At 44.0% G+C, this 20,841-nt stretch overlaps 2 protein-coding genes across 4 annotated transcripts in view; one reads left to right on the top strand and one right to left on the bottom strand.

Annotated features, from left to right (window-relative positions):
• Positions 1-1,458, bottom strand: part of PAN3 (poly(A) specific ribonuclease subunit PAN3) — a 57,895-nt gene extending 56,437 nt beyond the window's left edge. For both annotated transcript variants that reach the window (XM_081909348.1, XM_081909347.1), the window contains exon 1: positions 990-1,458. In XM_081909348.1, the coding sequence (XP_081765474.1) occupies positions 990-1,443 (454 nt within the window). In that variant the 5' untranslated portion in view covers positions 1,444-1,458. The remainder of the gene's footprint in view (positions 1-989) is intronic.
• A 5,147-nt stretch (positions 1,459-6,605) lies between these two features.
• Positions 6,606-20,841, top strand: part of FLT3 (fms related receptor tyrosine kinase 3) — a 58,631-nt gene continuing 44,395 nt past the window's right edge. For both annotated transcript variants that reach the window (XM_081909346.1, XM_081909345.1), the window contains exon 1: positions 6,606-6,675. In XM_081909346.1, coding sequence (XP_081765472.1) covers positions 6,621-6,675 — 55 coding nt within the window. In that variant the 5' untranslated portion in view covers positions 6,606-6,620. The remainder of the gene's footprint in view (positions 6,676-20,841) is intronic.

Below are 20,841 nucleotides of genomic sequence, written 5' to 3' on the forward strand. Positions count from 1 at the left end.
TCACATTAAAACATTTGATCAAATCTAGAGCTGTAAGCACAAGTTGACGCGAAGCGAGCAGAGAAACCTACAGCTTTGTTGACAGGAAGAGTATGACAAGTCGTCAAGCCACACTTCAAAATATCTCCCAACAAGCTTTGTTGATTCATTTTTACATAGTGCTGACTGATTAGCAGCATCTTCCCATCAAATAACTTGAGGTGTTACGACAATGTTTGTTTCATCACATCTGGAACACTTGCAGAAGGAGCTAGCGGTGCTTTTGAGTGTGGCGGGGGAGCCAGGTCAAGTTCTCACAACTTATATTCTCAAGCAGTACTCGACTCCATTGCAGCACAAAGAAAACCACATTACAGAAGCAGAGATGGGGGGGGGGGGGGACTGACAGACCAGGATTACTAACCCAAACCCAGGATACACTTGGTGAATTCTGAGCATATGGATGCTGCACTAAGCTATCAATCCTGTCTGGATTTTCTGAACAGGCAAGAAATTGTGTCTCCCACAACTGCTTTACTGTTTATCCTCCTTAGCAGTTGGTTTTATTTTTAAAGTCGTTCTTTCTATCATACACCCCACCAACATACTTAGTTCAAATCTCCTTACCATTATATATATCTCACCACACCTCTTTTTGTCACTTTTTTCCAAGAATCTCTCTCTGTGTATGTATGTTTGTGCACATTATCAAGATTCAGGCGACACCCCCTTACTGTACCTGCCATGTGGGCGAAGGAGCCGCATTATATAGCTTCGCCCTCTCCCGTTTTCAACACATTTTACCTCACACGTCGAAGGTTTCTAATCCCTCAGGGGAAGCAGGGAAACGGCCTCGGTGAGCCACCCTCCTAACGCCCACCTCTTCCCGAGCATCTCGACTGACACAGCCCTGGCTCCTCCGCGGGAAGGCCGTGGGGCCTGGGGCCAGAGACTCACCTGGAGCCTTTCCCGGTCCCTCCCTCCCTCCCTCCCCGTCGCCCCGCACTCACTGGCCAGCCGGGGCCCGTCCAGCCCCGCTCCGCCGCCTGCTCCGCCGTGGCCGCATCCTGCGCCTCCTCCCAACAGCTCGGGGGGTTTCTTAGGCCCCGCCACGGGCGCCGCTGCCCCATGCCCGGAGTAGCCGCCGACGTGCCCGGGCGAGGCGGCCACGGCCGGGGCAGCGGGGCCCGGAGGGAGCCCGAGCGGGAGCCCGCCGAGGGCCACAGGGGGCGGAGGCCCAGGGCAGGCGGCCGAAGCTCCGCCGGGCTCCTCGTGCAGGAACTGGCACTCCTCGCCGTAGAAGCACGTCTTGTCCTTCGCGTAGTAGCGGCAGAACTTCAGCTTCACCCCGACGGCAGCCGCCGCCGCCGCCGGCCCGGGGGGCGGCCCCACCGCCGCAGCCGCCACCGCCGCCGCGGCAGCCGCCACCACCGGGGAGGAGCAAGGGATCCCGCCGCTGTTCATGGCGGCCGCTACAGCAGCGCGGGCAGGGCCGAGGCCGCCTCCGGAGGCACCGCCGCTGCCGGCCGCAGCACCATCGGGGGAGAGGCGGGCGGGCGGGCGGCGGCGGCAGCCCGGGTCCGGTCGCCGCTGTCACAGCCCCGAGTTCCGGCGTCGGCGGGGGAGCGTCGCAGGCGGGAGAGGGCCGCGGGCGCTTCTCTCAAGTGGGTCGGGCGAGCCCGCCGAGGAGTCCGAGGCGAGGGATGGGCCCGCGGCGGACGCGGGAAGCTGGGCCCTCGGCCAGGCTGATTGATGGTCCGGCGGCGGCGGCGGCGGCGGCGGGGTTGTTTATTCCATTTTCCTCTTCCTGAGCTGCCTCCTCGGTGCGCCTGCGCCGCACAAGGGCCCGCTGGGTAATCCGGGCCTGGAGCAGGCGGAGGCGCGTGTGGAGGCCCAGCCCTTGCGAGGGAGGAGGCGGGGGAGAGAGAGGCGGAGGAGGTTTCTACCGTCACAAGCGGCGCTGCTCCCATTTCACGGCCTTCGAAGCCCGCTTTTTGCGACTTCTCACGGGCAGTGCTCTCGTTAGGGTCCGCAGAAGCTCTTCTCTGCCGTTTCTTTCGCCCAGGATAGCCAAACACTCGGCCGCCTCGGGAACAAGCTCTTAGTGCTGAGCTGGGCTTTAGTCCGAGGGTAGGGAAGTGGCGGCCTCCCAGCTGTTGTCGGGCTCCAGGTCTCCTTCTCCCTAACTGTTGGGCGTGCTGGCTGCGGCCGGTGGTGGCGGGAGCTAGGGGTCCCCACGTTCCTCACCCCGACTTTAATCCGTGAGCACGTGGGGCCCCCAGTTTTGCAGCAGCCACAATTAGGGCTGGGCAAATGCGTCGACTTTGGTTGCTCTCGTTTTCTTATTTTTCCAGTCTTTGTTCTCCACATCAGTTTGTGATGTATGTATGTATACATGCAGTTAAAAGTTCTCACAATTAATTGGCATTTTAATGCGAATTTATCCTAATGGAGTTGTATGCAATTTCCCCTAACACACAACACTTTTGCAAAGCACTTTCCCCTAATACAATGTGCTTAGATTTCATTTTTAGTAATAAATGCGTTTTGATGCACAGTTTATCTTGGGTGTAGTCAGGATTTTTGTTAGGTGGGGTGGGTTAGAAACGACGTGATTGGTCAGTAGAGTACTGTATTTCTATTGTTTTACTTGATGGGGGGCGCAGCTGCCTCCCTGCTCCCCCCTTGACTACGCCCATGCACTTTACCCAAGAATATACATGTTTTTAGCACATTTGCTGGCTGGAGAATTGCATTGCACAATTCATGGAAGAGTGAATTTCGGAAGTGCCGTTGATGAAAAGGATCTAAATAAATCTCTGCAGGTCACAGCATCAGTAACAGAAGGGCCTTATTCAATTAGCTTAGTGAGTGGACATAGTATTTCTGTTAATTTATGAGTCGCCCTTCATATAAAATGTCTCAAGACCATTTACATACATATCATAAAAGACACAAATGGGTTTTTAAAGCAGGACAAAAGCAAGGTAGGTAGGTTCAAAAGCAATACAAAATGAACACAACACCTTTCCTATAGATATACTGACTCCGTTGTTTATGGCTTTGTAGGTAAAAACAAAAATGTTTAACCTGATTATTTGGTGTAGTTTATTTGCTGCTAATGTAAATTGTGCTGCTCGATAGGAATTCTCATTAAGCACCTTCACTGTTGTATTTTGCAAAATACAGAAATTCACTCAGCAAACTTGGTGCGTGTGATTTGGAGTAAGGAAACCACTTTCAGAAAGGTTAAGCACCTTTCCATCCCCACATGGGCATAGCCAGGATTTAAAACCTGGAGCTGCTTCCTGGATAGTGTACCTGCATAATATATCAGTAATTCTACAAGCTCTAAAACATCCTGGGTGCACACCTAAAAATACAAGGTATGTATGACTGAGATCAGTGTTGATTTTATTTATATACCACATTTAATGTTTATATATTATGCTCAGGGCCTTTTTCCATAGAACTGATAAAAATATAACAACCCACAGTATCTCAATACAATAAACACATTCATAATAATAAGGGAATGAATTGTCCATTCAATAAGTTCATCAAAATAAAGGCATGGCAACAATCAAGCCAGTTGCCTAAATCAATTACTTGATTATAAGAATATTACAAATAGCTGATGAAACTATGCCTCACTATTGTAATTCCAAGTTACTTTCCTCCATCTCTTTTCCTCTCATATTTTCACAGGTTCTGGCATCTGTTAAGTGGTGGGTATATTATTTGGCATTTTGGCAACTTGGTTACGACATCACACAAATGGTTCTTTTTTTTGTCACCCTTTCAACTAGGCTGTAGTTTGTGCACCTGATAGTCCTCTGGCCTGGTTTAATGGCTTGTTGAGCTGATTAAGCCCTTGTTACGGCTCTTAACAGCTGTGCCTCCCTAAGTTGCTTCCTCTCCTGCTTGCCTTTCAGTGGGGTGAGGATCCTGGATTCCCATGTGCTCTGTAGCTGAGTTGAAACCATTATACTCTTCACATGCCTGCTCAAATTGCCATTGAGATTTCTTGTTGGTTGCTTGGCCCTTTTGAGCTCCACAGTTTCATCCCCTGGGGTTATTTGGCAATACAAACACATAGAAAAGGAAAAGGTGCCTGCAAAAATGTTGATAAAGATAGTTGGAGTAAACAACTAGGGTTTCTTGAGCGTTCAGCCTGAATTGTTTGCAGATATTAGACGGTGGCTATGAAATGAGCATTCATCCCAATTTGCAGGTAGGTAAGAATCAGGTTACCGGTACATCCACACCAGGCCTTTAAAGCACATTTCTCTCCCCCCCCCCCCCAAGAATCCTGCAAACTATAGTTTACCTCTCACAGAGCTACAATTCCCCTCACCCGTAAGCAAATCTAGTTCCCAGGTTTCTCAGGAAGGCTTGCACTGTGGCTGTAGCTTTAGCTGTCATGTCACACGAGTGCTATCCCACGGTTTCAAGTTCTTTTCCCCATCATGTTCCTTATCACAGAAGTCTGATCTTTTGGGAAACCGTGTTTGTTCTGCAAGAGCTACAGATCAGCTTTAATTATGGAGCCTGAATTTGCCAGGGTGTGGTTGAATCCCACTCAGAATTAGTGACAGTCTTGAAGTGCTCTAGGATAGGCTGTGACTTAGGACCAACTAGGTGACTATCAGGCATTGGGGATCCAAACCAAAACTGTGCTTGGCAGGGGAGCACTTCTAGACTGCCCACAGTTTCCGGGTGCTGTTCAATCACATCCCTGATATGCACTAATAACTATCTCACTTCTCCAAGCAATAGTCCTCATCTAGCCAAAATGATACCATCTCTACACACAAGAGAGAGTTAGCAGCAGGTTTGGGGAAACCGGAAAATTTTCAGAAAAATAAAAATTCATTCTCAGTGACCTTGGAATGCTGTGTGACTCTGGGGAGGGAGGACAAACCAGGTGGGAGGCCGAATGGTATGGAGTATCCCTAGAAGAAGACATGACTGACTGACTGACTGACTGACTGACTGAACAGCGAATAGGATCACTCCACACCTCAACATTTTGTTGCAGGACATGCTCGTTTACTTTGTAAAAGCCATTCAGAGAATTACTTACAATGTGGCAAATTACTTTGTTTAATTTGACCTTCAATCTCTAGCAAGGAGAAATTCTGTCCAAAGAGAAGTTGTGTGCTAGACGGGCTACAAATTTTCACAGCGAAAATATTTCTGCACACCAAACATCTTTAAAAACCTATCCACGCATACCACAGAGTGGCGTGCTACTTCCACTCAAGCATCATGTTCAGTGGAAATATTGTTCGCGCCAAAAAGAAGAAGACGAGAAACCTACTTTGGTTGGATGTTAAATGCCTTTCACTATTGACTTCTGCTCAGCAGATAAGCGCAATCAAAGGTTGTGGTCCTCAAACCATTTCCCCTCCAGAATAGGGCTGTAGAAATTAATGACATCTCAGGTGGATTCACACTTTCATTTCCCTTCTCAGAATACTTTGTGAGTTATCCACAATAACTCATACAACCACAAGTGTCAACGAGCAATTTCTGGAAGCATATGTAGATATACCACATCAATGAGAAGCAGCTGTAAGCAACCCTTTTGTGTGTGTGTGTGTGTGTCTGTCTGTCTGTCTGTCTGTCTGTCTGTAGTGTGTTCCTGTGTTAACAGATCTGTGGTATGGAGATAGCAAAACTGCTGAGTTTGGGTGTGTAAAATCCATCCTAAGCACTTGACGACTGACACCTTACGGGAAGAAGGACCTGTTACTCTCCATATGTTGTTGTGGTTAAATTTATTACTTGCGCTTCACCAGCAGGTTCTAAGGAGGGTTACAACAATTTAAAATTCAAACCAGTTAAAACAGATTGCAATAACAGGGATATGGTGGACCCCGAAAAAACATGTCTCAGATATCAAAGTCCAGGGTAAAGAGGTGTGTCTTCTGCATTTGCTGGCAGCTGTATAGTGAAGAAGCTAGACGCATCAACTCAGGCGCTGTCACAGAGAATGCCCTCTCCTGGCCCCTGGTTCCTCAAACTTCTGAGGGAGGTGGAACTACCCAGAGGGCCTCCTCTTTTGCTGGACGCCATCGGCTTCAGCCAACATGGTGAATAGTCAGCTTATGTTTTAGTCCAGCAATTTCTGGAAGTTCTCCACTCGTCTCTTACAGCCTTGTCCAGCATCCAATTAAACTAGGATATCTGGATTTAAATGTGCTTGGTCAATGAGAGAAAGTTAGTTTCAGTTCAAGGGTCCTGATTTAAGTGGGGTTTTGGACTTGAGCCCAAATTTATCTGCGGACGGAATCCTTCAGTACATGGTGATGATAACAAACACTGATGTTGCCATGAGCTATCTAAAGCCTGACTTTTATTAAAAGTTTGCCTCATTCTGATAATTCAGTGACATGTATCATTTGAATATAAAAGCTCTGCTTAGATACCTGACAATTATGGGAGTATCATAACTATCATATTTAGTTATTATAATAGCTATGAGGAGGCCTCTTCAGGGTTCTTCCTGAAAAAAAAAGAAGCTATTTCAGGTTCAAGCTCCCCACCCCACCCCCGCCGCTTTTTTTGAAGAAGTGGTTTACGCTACACAGGCTGCAGTTTCAGACCCTGAGCTCTAACAGAAGCACACCACAGCTATGAGCATGCATCAGGCAGGCACCTGGGCCAGCAGAAGCCAACTTCAGCTGCTTGGTAAGCATAACCACTGACTTCAGTGGAACCAGGATGAATGCTCTGGCCTCCTGTTTGCTTTGGATTCTAGCTGAAATAATGCCATTTCCTCCTTTCTTCTTCTCATCCAGATGTTCCCTCTCTCCTTTCCCACCTGCCGCATTCATTCCCTCCCTGTCTGAACTCTTCTTTCCCCCATTCCCTCTTTTTCTACTTCCTTTCCCTCCTGTCTCCTTGTCCTCCTCCCCTTTCCTCTTTCCCCTCCATTCTCCTTGCTGCTCCTATACCTTTCTCTTCTCTCCGTTTTCCCTGACTAGAGAGAAAGGTTTTGCCAACATAATGGATGTGTAAAGGCTACTGATTGCTTATGAAAGAGGTAATGCAATGACTTCCACTAGAAAAGCTTCTCTTGGCAAGTTGCAGTGGAAACTGTCAAAATGGGACCAATGTTTTCGTAAGGAAGAATGGAAGTGGTGATTCATTATTAGCAGTGGTCAACTTGGGACTTTCAAATTTCAGCAGCAATGCCGAAATTCAGCGCTTCTTCCAGTCCATTCTGAGTCCTTGTTGTGGTGTCCTCTGCAGCACTCAGTGCAGGCAAACTGGTCATGCACCTCTGCTCTCAGATTAGATTTGGGCTGCGTTGTCAAGTGATGCAAACAGTGCATGTTCAGGAAGCTGCAAGCCTTAGATCAAGGATGAGGAAACTATGCCCCTCCCGATATTGTTGGACTCCAGCTTCTATCAGCCCTAGCCAGCATGACCAATAATTGTGGAGGATGGGCGTTGTAGTCCATCAACATCAAGAGGGACACAGGTTCCCAAACCAAGCCTTGGAGCATTATCAGAAAAGTGATTTTTCAATCTATGGCAGTGCTTCCCAAACCGTGGTCCCTGAGCTTCATTCAGGTGGTCCATGGCATGTTCACATTAAATATTCATAGTGATTCTCAAATGTATTTTTCACTCCTTTATTTCTTTTATTGACTTTAATTGTATTACAATTTGAATTCATTGGAACTGGGAGGTAATCAGAGTTCTTAGGGCATGGAGTTCCACATGCAAGCTGCCATCACAGAGGTCAGATCCACACCATACATTTAAAACACATGACTTAACCCAAAGAAGAAGGGACGCGGGTGGTGCTGTGGTCTAAACCACTGAGCCTAGAGCTTGCCGATCAGAAGGTCAGCAGTTCGAATCCCCGAGACGGGGTGAACTCCCATTGTTCGGTCCCTGCTCCTGCCCACCTAGCAGTTCAAAAGCACGTCAAAGTGCAAGTAGATAAATAGGTATCACTCTGGTGGGAAGGTAAACGGCGTTCACTTGTTCTGCTCTGGTTCTCCAGAAGCGGCTTAGTCATGCTGGCCACCTGATCCAGAAGCTGTCTGTGGACAAACGCCGCTCCCTCGGCCTATAGAGTGAGATGAGCACCGCAACCCCAGAGTCGTCCACGACTGGACCTAACTGTCCAGGGTACCTTTACCTTTGCCTTTTACCCCAAAGAAACCTAGGAACTATAGTTTGTTAAGGGTGCTGGGAATTGTGGGGGGTAAACTACAATTAAATGATTCCTTGAAGGGGCGGGAAATGTGTTTTAAATGTGTGGTGTGTACACAGTTGTTGAAGGGTGTTGTAAGACCTAATGTGTATTGCTATTAACCTTATTACTGTTTGGGGGAAAACCCATGTGAAATTCTAATGGACTCCAGTGGAACTCTAGTGCAGAGTTAAAATATCACATGTATTTTGTTACAAGGGAGAAAGCAGACAATCTCCGGTCTCCTAGTTTATCCATCCCATTCTCTCCAACATTTGTTCCAATGCACTTGCCTGCAGGGCTGACAAAATGTCTCTGCCATGCCAATATATATATATATATGATTTCTTATGGGCTTAGCAGCTGGAACATGAGCTGTTACACTCTTATCTTCTGATCTACTTTAGCCTGTCTTAGGACTGGGCTTGGGACTCTCAGTTTGCTTGGTTCATTTTTATGAACATTTGGACATTTGCACAAGGTCACATATGCTGAACTCTGGTAAAAGTGTTGATGCTTCCTTGCACGATGCAACCCAAAGTATTTTTACTGAGAAAATTTCATGGAGTACAGTGTACAATATTCCTATCCATGTATGCTTGGAACTGTGGTCAACATCTCTTTTGCATGTAGTACAAACCAAAATCTCATCCAACAAAATTAGTGCAGCTAGAACATAATTTCACTGAGGTCTTTGCTCCTCTTATTGTATGTTCTAAATCAAAATTCAACCCAGATCTGTGTATACTTCCCTGGAAGTAAATCTCATAGAATACAATGGTGCTTCCATCCCAGTAAATGTGCATACGGCTACAGCCTTAACCTTCAGGAGAAAATACGCAAAGTGCTTTCCAGAGAGGTTGCTATCAGTCCAAATCTCCCTAACGCGCTCCAAGATCAAACTACTTTTGCAAATTTAAAGCAGACATTGGTTGTGCTGCTGGCTGGCTGGCTGGCCTCGCATGTTACTATCAGGAAAGCCTGTCAACTCTCTGGAGCAGTTTTGCACTAACATTCCCCATTTTAAAAATTAAGAAGAGATAAATGAATGGATAGATGCAGAAACACTCTTGTGTTGTTTTTAGAGGGGCAGTCTTCAACTCACTTTTACTCAGACTATACCCATTGGAATGAATGGACCTAGCTTAGTCATGTTCATTAGTTTTGATGGCTTTACTCTGAGTAAAATGAGTAGACAATCACCCATGATATCTATAAAAATAGGGATGGATGGGGAACCTGTGACCCTCCAGATACTGTGGGACTTCAACTTCCACCAACCCTAACCCTTGACCATGCTGGCTGGGGACTGATGAGACTTGGAGTTCAACAATATCTGGAGGACCACCGGCTCTCCATCCCTCTCTTAAAAGGCAGGCCACCTGCCTGATGTGCAACTGAGCCAGCAATCAATTTCCTGGCATGTACTTGGTTCATGTGCAAAGTTGGGAGTGATCTTGCAAGCTGAGCTCTGAGCTCTCTTTATGCAATGCAGAACTTCAGTCTTCCTCTGGTAGGCTGCTCTCTCTATGCCTGGAACAACGGCCCCTTCATTTTTCCTCAATCCAGTTTCTCTCCTCTCTGGGTCTTTCTTTCCAACTCCTTTAGAAGTATTTCTTGAATGATTTTAACTCCTTATCTCCTTTCTGGCCCATCTACACATTGTCAGGATTTTTGCTCCCCACTCTTACCTGCCACAGCTTTGTCTAATGTGGGTTAAACAAATTCTCAGAGAAGGAGCTCATTGCTATGTTCTGCACATAGCCTATGGCACCTCCTTCGTTTGTCTGCTTTGCTAGAAAGTTGACGTCCACCAACTGGAGCCAGGTGCCAAACAGTGACTCAGGTGGGTGGACATAAGCTAGGAATTAAGGAAGAGGGTGCTTCTGAGCACATGCTCAGACCATTTATTATAATAATAATAATAAATAATTTTTTATTTATATCCCATCCTTCCTGGTTAGGGAAACTGAGCTCAGGGTGGCTAACAACAAATCTAAAACACTTAATTAGAGTGGTACCTTGGGTTACATATGCTTCAGGTTACATATGCTTCAGGTTACAGACTCCGCTAACCCAGAAATAATGCTTCAGGTTAAGAACTTTGCTTCAGGATGAGAACAGAAATCGTGCTCCGGCGGCACTGCTGCAGCAGGAGGCCCCATTAGCTAAAGTGGTGCTTCAGGTTAAGAACAGTTTCAGGTTAAGAACGGACCTCCGGAACGAATTAAGTACTTAACCCGAGGTACCACTGTAATGCTACAAAAAAGCAGCATAAAATACGTAAATTATCAGTATGCACAAAAGCCCTTTCACACATAAATCAACATCTGTCTTTCCCAGCCCCTAAACCACTTTTATTTGATAAAGCAAATTCTGTACACACTGTACATTTAAAGCACATGGCTTCTCTCCCCCTTGTAAAATTCTGGGAACTGTAGCTTACCCAGCACCCTTAACCAACCATGGTTCCCAGGAGTCTTTAAAGGATGTCGTGTGGTTTGAATGTATGGTGTGTATGCAGCCTTAATTTGGGGAAGGGGAAACTTTTTGGTCGTTGCAATTATTACAGTGCCTGAATTATAAACGTTTGCCGATTTCCTGCAAATCACTCATGATCTCGCTTCTGCCCACCCTTGCTGCACATCATCTAGCCCACTGGTGCTGCTGAAATATAGGTGCTCAAGAGTAACAAAACAGGACCAGCAGCTGTTCGGCTTACCAATCTGAAGAGTCTTCATAAAAAAGTATCACCTTCTTGGCATGTTGTCAAAGTTGAAGGTTTCAAAGCCAGACAGCAATAAAACCAAGCAGGTTTTGCAGTTATTGCGGTATAATGAGCTGTTGTCTTGTGTGCCCATGTGCTCTATGCATCACATGCAAACGTTGGTTACTACCGTGTTGTACTCTCACATGTACATGGGTGTGTGAGTGGGTGTGCTGTGAATGTGGATGCATACTCACTTGGCCAACACAGTGAGATCTTTTCCTAACTGGTGGCAACATTCAGTGTGATGGACTGAGGGAAAATGGGAGCCGCCCAGGTAGGTCAACAAGACAAGATTCATTTAAGATATAACTTGTTATTGTCACTGAAATGTCTGAGACTGAGTGGATAATTATTTTTCCTTTTAACTCAACATCTGGCTTCATGAATTTGCCTGTCCCATTCAGCAGAATGATTGCACTCTCAAAAGCATACCTGAGCATGTTTAGGCATTGAAGAGCTGCCAACTGTGCTAAATTAGAAAACATCCAGAGGCAGAGACAAGTTGGATCCTGACTGTTAACACCACCAACACACACACTTTTGCAAAACAAACAACATGGCTCTATGAAGTTAATTCCCACTGAGATTAACTTGGTACGGTACAGAGATAATTCCTTGATACAGTACGGGGATTTCCGTTCCCAGTGCGATATAACATGGAACCGTTGATAAATGCACACCCACCACGTTGTATGATATTTAGGATGTAGGTCTTGTGTTATTCTAAAAGGGCAGTAGTATATGTTGTGTAGGTATATTGCAATAATGGAACTTTTGGTGTAATATCCATAATATATTCTTTAAAAGATAGGATTAGCATGTCATTCTCTGCTGGGTGTTATTATAAGTAGTTAAATATGAAGTTGGCAATGTTGTTGGAAGGAAAGCAAAGTAGTCTTGTTTAGGGCGATAGGTCTTTTGGAGCTGTAATGGATGGAATGTATTTTAAATGTTAAATTTCTTTTTTAACCGTTGCTACTCAAATACTTGGCTAGGTTAGGAATTTCGTGGTCAGTATTTAGAAACTGGTTATGACTATAACACATCTTTTTTTATTCTATTATTTATTCATTTATTCAATTTATATACCGCCCTATACCTGGAGGTTTCAGGGCAGTTCACAAACAAGACCATAACGTATAAAATCAAACCAAAACCAAAAACCCAGTAACCCCACCCCCAAAAAGAACCACATTCTAAAAGGGTGTTGGATGTCAATAAGATCAACCAAAGGCCTGGTTTAAAAGGTCGTTTTTGCCTGGCACCTAAAACTGTATAATGATGGTGCCAGGCGAACTTCCCTGGGGAGAGCATTCCATAGACAGGGAGCCACGGCAGAGAAGGCCCGTTCTCATGTTGCCACCCTCCAGACCTCTCAAGGAGGTGACACACGAAGGAGGGCCTCAGAAGATTATCTCAGGTCTGGGTAGGTTCATATGGAAAGAGGCGGTCCTTGAGGTATTGTGGTCCTGAGCCATTTAAGGCTTTATAGGCCAAAACCAGCACTTTGAATTTGGCCCGGAAACTAATTGGTAACCAGTGAAGTTGGACCAGGATCGCTGTAATATGCTCAAACCGTCTTGCTCCTGTGAGCAACCTGGCTGCTGAATTCTGCACTATTCATTTATTTACAATATTTATTTACAACAGAGCAGCATAGAGTCAACAAAAGAAGTGGGTCCCACAACCAAGACTGTATTTGCAGTATTAGCAAATACTTTTTTAAAAAAATTAAATACATGCATAACTCCTGTTACACATGAGCAAAGCTGCTTTGGCGCTGTAAGAAGAGTGTGCTGGATCAGGCCCATCTACTCCAGCATCCTATTCTCACAGTGGACAACCAGTTGCCTTGGGAAGCCTGAAAGCAGGACCTGCTTGTGGTCCCCAGCTATTGGCATTAAGTCAGAAGCATACTGCCTCCAGCACTGGAGATAGAATTTACCCATTGTAGCGCACAGCCTTTGCAGAGGAAAGGGGTGAGATCCACTGATTTCCCAGCCTTGTGCATGCAGCCTGTTGTGGAACCTTGTGCACACAGAAAATAACGTGTCTCAGCAGAGATGGAGAGGATGGACCCATGACTCTGCTTCTAAGTGCCCAAGCAATAATTAATTACTTCCTCATAAATGACTATCCACTTTTTATCTTTGTGATCTCTGGCCTGCCATTTCTGCACCTGGAGATGCTTATATATAGCAAGCAGTCTGTGGCGCATGTGCATCTCTGGAGAGGGTACAACCACAGGGAATCCCCATGCTGCACAAAATTATGATAGTGAATGTATAAATATTCATTTGTTCAAGCCAAGATTCCCAGCGTGTTTTGAATTTGAATTGCCCTTCAGCAGGAAGGTTTTAAGAAACAGATGCATAAAATGACAAGTGTGCTTCCATGGGCAAGACTGCCAGTCAGCTGGTCCAGGCAGTGGTGACCTCAAGCCCTACTGAATTCCTCTTAAGACAGGGTTCGAAACCTGCAAAGGAAAAATTACTCATCTGGCGGCGTGATGGTGTCAGGTGATGTAGCTGGCCACGCTCACTTGTCTAAGTGGTCCATGGGGGAGCTCACTCTGGGTTAGAGCCCTCCTCATCAGTTGCAAATGGCTTTTGCAAAGTTGGGAGCAGGAGGTTGTGTTAAGTCTCTACTCTCCTAATGCCCCACCCACCCTTCTGCTCTGTAAACCCATGAGAATGCTGTCAGAAAGTTGGGAGATGGCGGTGGCTCATTGCTCTAATCCAGCCTTCACTCTCATACTAAAGCTTCAGCCTAAATCCCATTTACATGGAAGTAAGCCTTTCCAAATTCATTCTGATTTGGTTAGCATTGCAATGCAAGGAGACTTGCCAGTTGAAAACTGTGTTGTTTTTCAAAAGTCGGTGCTGGAGATTAAAAATTAATATGCAAAAGTTTAAAAGGCGCAAGGAGATAGAATAATAATATATTAAGGATGGAATAACAAATAAAGTGAATAACGCAACAATAACAAATATAATAGCAGGTAAAGAAGGTCACACATGGGTGGAGGGAAGTGCTGGGCTGCGGGGGAGGGAGGTGAAGGGATTAATTGAAATTGTTAAAGATTGGTATAGGATTTAAGAGATTTAAATTTTCATAAAGATTCTATAAGGAAAGCAGAAAGAAATATCAAGGAAAGGTATCGGAGAGGAGATCAGTATAAATGAAAACATGACACTTATGGTTTTGTTACATATGATTTTATTTTGGAGTTGTTTGTTGTAAAGAATGTAAATTATGTGAATAAAATAATAAAGGATTTGGGAAAAAAGAAAAGAAAAAAGAAATCTGTGTTGTTTCTCAATAGCTGCAATCCAGTTTATGGAGGCGTAAGATCTGTTGAATTCAATAGGATTTACTTCCAAGTATACATGATTAGGATTACACTGTAAGACAGAACATTGGAAGATATAGACTCCTCGTCCAACAATCAGGTGCTTCTGTCCCATCCCATTCTTACATTGTCATCTTGAATGTTCTAGCTTGACGTATGGGAAGGACAAGTCAGTCGTAGGTCAGAAATGATTCTTTCCTTTCGAAGGGGAAGTCCGGAGGTGACTAAAATGACAAATGGTATCATTTCTTCAGTTGTTGTTGGAACCTTATTAGAGCTGCATTTTCATTTCTCCATTGTGTGTGTCCTGCCGCCGCCTACACACTTTCTTGGCTGGTAGCATATTGTAGGCTATGGCACAGCATCATTGGCTAGGATAGTGGCCTAATATCCTCGAAGAATTGTGCAGGGGTACCAAGACGCCATTGCTTATACCCATGTTGGTTAAATATTTTAATATTTTATGGGACATCTGACCTCCCTCTTAAACAACAGCAGTAACTTTGGCAATTAAGTACTGCGGTTATGTACCGTCCACACTGTTGACTGAAAACAATTCCTTTTCCACTTTAGTGCAATGGTGGGGAACCTTCAGCCTGTGGGCCTATTTAGGTCCATCAGTTCTCCCTCTTTGACCCATGAGGCCACTTCAGCCAAGCCACGTCAACCTGCCGTCCACCTGATGTCATATAGGATGACAAATGTAGGGCAGGTAATGTGCCGAAAGAGGGTTTGCGAACACTGTGTATCATCTCATTGTTGGTACTCACAGTCTGCCTGGGGAAATGGATTGTTGTTGTTGTTGTTTAGTCGTGTCTGACTCTTCATGACCCCATGGACCAGAGCACGCCAGGCACTCCTGTCTTCCACTGCCTCCTGCAGTTTGGTCAAACTCATGTTTGTAGCTTCGAGAACACTGTCCAACCATCTTGTCCTCTGTTGCCCCCTTCTTCTTGTGCCCTCAATCTTTCCCAACATCAGGGTCTTTTCCAGGGAGTCTTCTCATCTCATGAGGTGGCCAAAGTATTGGAGCCTCAGCTCCATGGACAAAGACAACAGGGAAATGGATTACCTGACACCATTTTGATATCAGGTGATTGACAGGTGAGCAGCTCTGCGCACCTGCCAGGCTTGGCCCATGGGGGTGGGAGAGATTAGGATCCAGCCTGCTACCTGGATTCAGTTTCCCATTCCTGCTTTAGTGCATCTGCACTACTGAGATTAAGTATTTTACTGCTGAAATTGTTGTTGGCATTTGGTTAGCATCAGCAAAGTGACCTCCCCAGGGTGAAAGCCTAGGCACTTCTGGACAAACCTGCTGCTATATCGTAAGGCACTTGTAATGTGCCCCCATCTCTGGGGAGAATTGATCGATAGATAGAGAAGGACACCCTCTTCAAGCAATAAATGCAGGAGGTGTAGTTCCATTCTGTAGAGGCAGCTTCTAGGGCTGTGCATCAGATTTGGCAAGAGCCCGAGCCGCATTGGGCTGATTTGGGGGATCTAAGGCTTTACCTCAAACCTAGACAGCATCTTAAAAAGCAGAGACATCACCTTGCCGTCAAAGGTTCAAACAGTTAAAGCTATGGTTTTCCCAGTAGTGATGTATGGAAGTGAGAGCGGGACCATAAAGAAGGCTGATCACCGAAGAATTGATGCTTTTGAATTATGGTGCTGGAGGAGACTCTTTGAATTATGGTGCTGGAGGAGACTGCAGGAGGCAGTGGAAGACAGGAGTGCCTGGCATGCTCTGGTCCATGGGGTCATGAAGAGTCGGACACGACTAAACGACTAAACAACAACAAAGGCTTTACCTAAGATGGGTGGAGTAAGGCCATGGATAAGGCCATCTGGAGCTATCTGGAGTTGTTGACGTGGTGGGGTGGAGGGCTTGGGCAGGAAAGAGAGGCAGGCATCAGGCAGAATGGGTGGGAGCCATACAGCCCTAGTCGATTCTTTCTTCTGGTGATGTATTGGAGAAGTGGTGACTAAGCCAGGGATGTTTGTTGGTGACTAAGACCAAATCATATGCCTTAAAACTTAGAGGATATTAATTTAAAATTAGATCTCATACTTAACAATCAACATTTGCAAAGATTTCAGAATTAAAGTCTGACCTTTTTATTAAAAACACACATAAAGCATTTTCAGATTTTGCTTTACTTCAATTTAACTTTGCAAGCTACTTTAAGAAAAACTACAGCAAATATCCTATCCTCTTTTAAATGTGTGGGAGGGGAGGGCGTTATTGGTTTTGTTTTTCTCTTGTTTTTTATTATGTATTTTATGCTTTTATCTTGCATTTTTATGCTATGAGATCTACAGATGAAAAGCAGTATACAAATTTAATAAAAAGTAATAACAATTGTTAGTGTTTATTTTTATAAGTCTTGTTGAGGCATTTGAAAAAAACAGGATATAAATACTTCAAAAATGTAACTATGGCATTTTTGCTGAAGCAAAGCAGACCCAGCTGGCAATATCAAGTATACAACCCAGAGCTTCTTGAAAGACAAGAGATGGAATATAAATAAAATAAATGTGTCGATCTACCAGATTTATGGCTGTTATCTCTTCTCTTACACACAGATGAGGTGTCTATATCCAGCAGTGCTCGTAACTGGAATGCTAAGAATAAAATTATAGGGGAAGAATACAAATTAGAAGTATTGTGACAAGGAAATCCAAAATTTGAGAAGGTTATTGAGAATTATTTCAGTTAGTATATTTCAGTTAGCACTCCTATATCAAATACCAGTCTATATTGAAAATAGACTGTTTTGGACCCTACGTACAAATTGCCACCCATTGTTTCTCAGAGAATTGTGCTGGTAGAGTGGTACCTCAGGTTACAGACGCTTCAGGTTACAGACTCCGCTAACCCAGAAATAGTACCTCAGGTTAAGAACTTTGCCTCAGGATGAGAACAGAAATTGGGCTCCGGCGGTACGGTGGCAGCGGGAGGCCCCATTAGCTAAAGTGGTGCTTCAGGTTAAGAACAGTTTCAGGTTAAGAACGGACCTCCAGAACAAATTTAGTTTATAACCCGAGGTAACACTGTATTTGTCTTTTGTAAGCAAGCATTATGAGGTGCTCATATGCACAATGAACTGTTTTTTAAAATATATTTTAAAAAGAGGAGGGAATGGTAATTTTCTTACCTCAATCTAGAGCTTGGTGTCCAGATCGAGTCTGCAAACAGTTTTTGTTTGTGTCTTGAAAGTTCAGGGCTAGTTGACACTGTATTTCAATGCACTTTTGTAACAAACAAATGAAAGGTGCAGTACTAGTGGAAGGTTCTGCTGCGCAAGTCCCATGGAAGTGAATGAGTCCCATTGAAGTGAATGAGTACTCAAGGGCAGTACTGTGCTCCCATTTATGTGCATGCAAACTTCACAGTGGACTGAGCCTATGAAGCTTGCATTACGCCACTGAAGGTTAAAAATAAGAAGTCTTTATGCTGTACATGAAGTCCTTCTGGAAGCATGAGATAGCTTTTGTTGAAATTCTACCCTTTCATTAGAAAACTGGATTCCAACATTTGCATTTGAGGAAGTAACAAAACAGTGTAGCTGGATGCCGACCTGGAGAGCTACATTAAGTTCAGCGGAGATGATCAAAGGCTTGAGACTGTCATGTCTGCAGCAAATTCCATGATGAAACCATGCAAAGCGAGTTTGATTATGGGTTGAACAGCATATTTTGCATATTTTGTGAAAGCGTCTTGATTCAAAGAGGTCAGAATTAGCATGGGGATTGCATCAGCTCTGCAGTATGAAGCACTCCATGATTACAATGCCATGCTTGCTTAGTCTAGACTTCAGATTGAATTTAGCACATAATATATACAAAAGTATTGGGCTTGCTGTGCATAGAGGGCTTAAACTGGTTTTTCCATTTCCCATATTCATAACTCATAAGCTTGCAACTTGTGTTGCTTAGATTGTGTGTTTGATTTTAAACTATTTATGTCCTGCTTCTTTTTCTGCGTTAGCATGATGCATTTGAGGTCTATTGCACCATTATTCTATTTGTTGTGGTTATTTTAACCATCATAGTTATATCAACCACATAATTATACTATACTATACTATACTATACTATACTATACTATACTATACTATACTATACTATACTATACTATACTATACCATACCATACCATACCATACCATACCATACCATACCATACCATACCATACCATACTATACTATACTATACTATACTATACTATACTATACTATACATTGATACAATATTGAAGAACAGTGTATACCAGAATATCTCTCTCTCTCTCTCTCTCATAAATACAATCTACGAAAGGTTAAAAAAGAACAAAGCAATAGATATATATTAAAATACAAATGGTTAAGAAGGCTAATACATTTAAAAGCATCCAGTTTTTTTGTGCTAAATCATTGCAATTTACCATATTAGCCTCAACAACGTTTCTCCTCAGCTTTTGGGTTGCCACTACAAATCTCGTAACTCTGTCAGGAATGTGTCAGAATCAAACAACCAATATGTAATTTTTGCTTGAACATCACCATCAGGTACCTTACTTAACAATTTCAGAATAACCTTTGACCTAGATTTATTTATCTAGGGATTGGACAGTGCTATGTTCAGCACTATTCCACATTCAGAGTAGACAGTTAAGATAAGATAGGAAATATGATTAGATCAGGAGCTATGGCCAATTTGAAAATCTCTCAGTCTGTTGTTGAGGCAACAATAAACACCTGTTTGCCCTTGCAAGATTCTATTCCTCATTGTATTCTGCTGCCCATTTTGCACAGAATGCTAAGCCAAGCCATGACTAAGAATAAACGAGCAAGAATTTGGTTGCTCAGAGCAAAAGGTTTCACTCGTCCCCTTGCTCCCACTGCTCTTCCCATAAACAAACCAAAAGCAGTCAGCCAATGAGCCTACTGCTCATTGTTAGTAGTTTGGAGATCAAGTTTGGACTTAATCCTAAGGCAAACCATGGCTTAGTTGCAGGTCACATGACAACAAGACGAGGGAAGGAATATCCATAACCTGAAACTGGAAAAATTAAAAACTGGCATAATGAAATCATGCATCAAAGTCTTGAAACTTTGCAGCCACTTCATAACCTAAGGCAGGGCCTCCTTTTTAAAAAAAAAAAATTCTTGCCTCTGGCTGCTAGAATAACTTCATAGCAACTTTATCACTGCCTCCTCAACTCCACCCCAACATGCAATCGCGGTTTGAAAGATCATTGTGTGCCGTACCAAAATTGAAAAATGCACTTGTTGCTGTATATATCTTTCTGCCAAATGAACCCTTATTTCTGTCCAGGGCAGTACAACACCTGCAGCCTGCATACTGGAAACAGAGACTCAGTGCCGGGAATGTGGCGTAGTCTTGTGCATTCGTAGATCACAGAACCAATTTTCCGGTAGCCTTTTCTGTGACATCTTTCAATACCATTGATCATTCTATTCTTGGGTGTTGACTGACAACATGCTTTCTTAGTTTCTTGTCTTCCTTACTGTCTACTTTCTTTATCTGTCAGTGGTAATCCTTCTCCCTGCGGTCCGCCACTTTCCATCTGAAGCTCCTCAAGGATCTGTCCTGAGTCATCTTCTCTCTTTATCTCATTCTTCTTAGTGCTATTATTTGTTTTGTCCGCGATCACTTCCATACCATCTACTTGCAACTGCACACTTCTTCTCCTGATTCGTGTTCATCTTCTCTTTTTTAAGATTTCTGCTTCCTTGTTTTTGTTATTTCTAACCAGATGTCTTCCCATGAACTTAAGCCAGGGTTTGGGGAACTGGTAGCCCTCCAGAGGCATTGCTGAACTGCAACTCCCATCAGTCCTGACCATTGATTGTGCTTGTGGGGGCTGCTGGGAGTTGAAGTCCAACACCTGGAGGACTACAGGTTTCCCACCCCTGCCTTAGATACTGTCTTCCCAGTAGTTTTGTTTTGGGTCTAGGGATGGAAGGATCTGTCAGTTTTGGTTCTCTCAATTTCTCATTTTTCCAGTGTCCAATTTGGTTCTCCACATTTTCAGCAACTTGTGTGTATGAAAAATCCTCATGAACATTAGCACCTTAGTGAGACATTTACCTAATAAACACATTTATCTATGCGGTTTTGACTAATGTACACATTCACGTTCCTATTTATGCATACTTTCCTCTAATATATGTATATTTGGAAACATAGTTTGGTCGGAGAACAGCATTGCAAAATTCACATAAGTGCAAATTTTGAAGGATTGCTGAGTTTCACTTCTCATGTCTGCAACAAATTCCATGATGAAACCATGCAAAGTGAGTTTGATTATAGGTTGAACTGCATATTTTGTGAAAGCAGCTTGATTCAAAGAGGTCAGAATTAGCATCAGCTTCGCAGTCTGAAGCACTCAGAAAGTGTAGATTGGATAAATCCAGTTTTATATGCTAACTGAATCAAATTTCTCTCCCAACCCTACTTGGGACTCCCCCTCCACCCCAATAAAATTCTCTTTTTAAAATAAAATAAAAAATCTAA

The sequence above is a fragment of the Podarcis melisellensis genome, assembly GCF_964234715.1.
Source record: "Podarcis melisellensis genome assembly, chromosome: 4".
Taxonomy (NCBI): Eukaryota; Metazoa; Chordata; class Lepidosauria; order Squamata; family Lacertidae; genus Podarcis; species Podarcis melisellensis.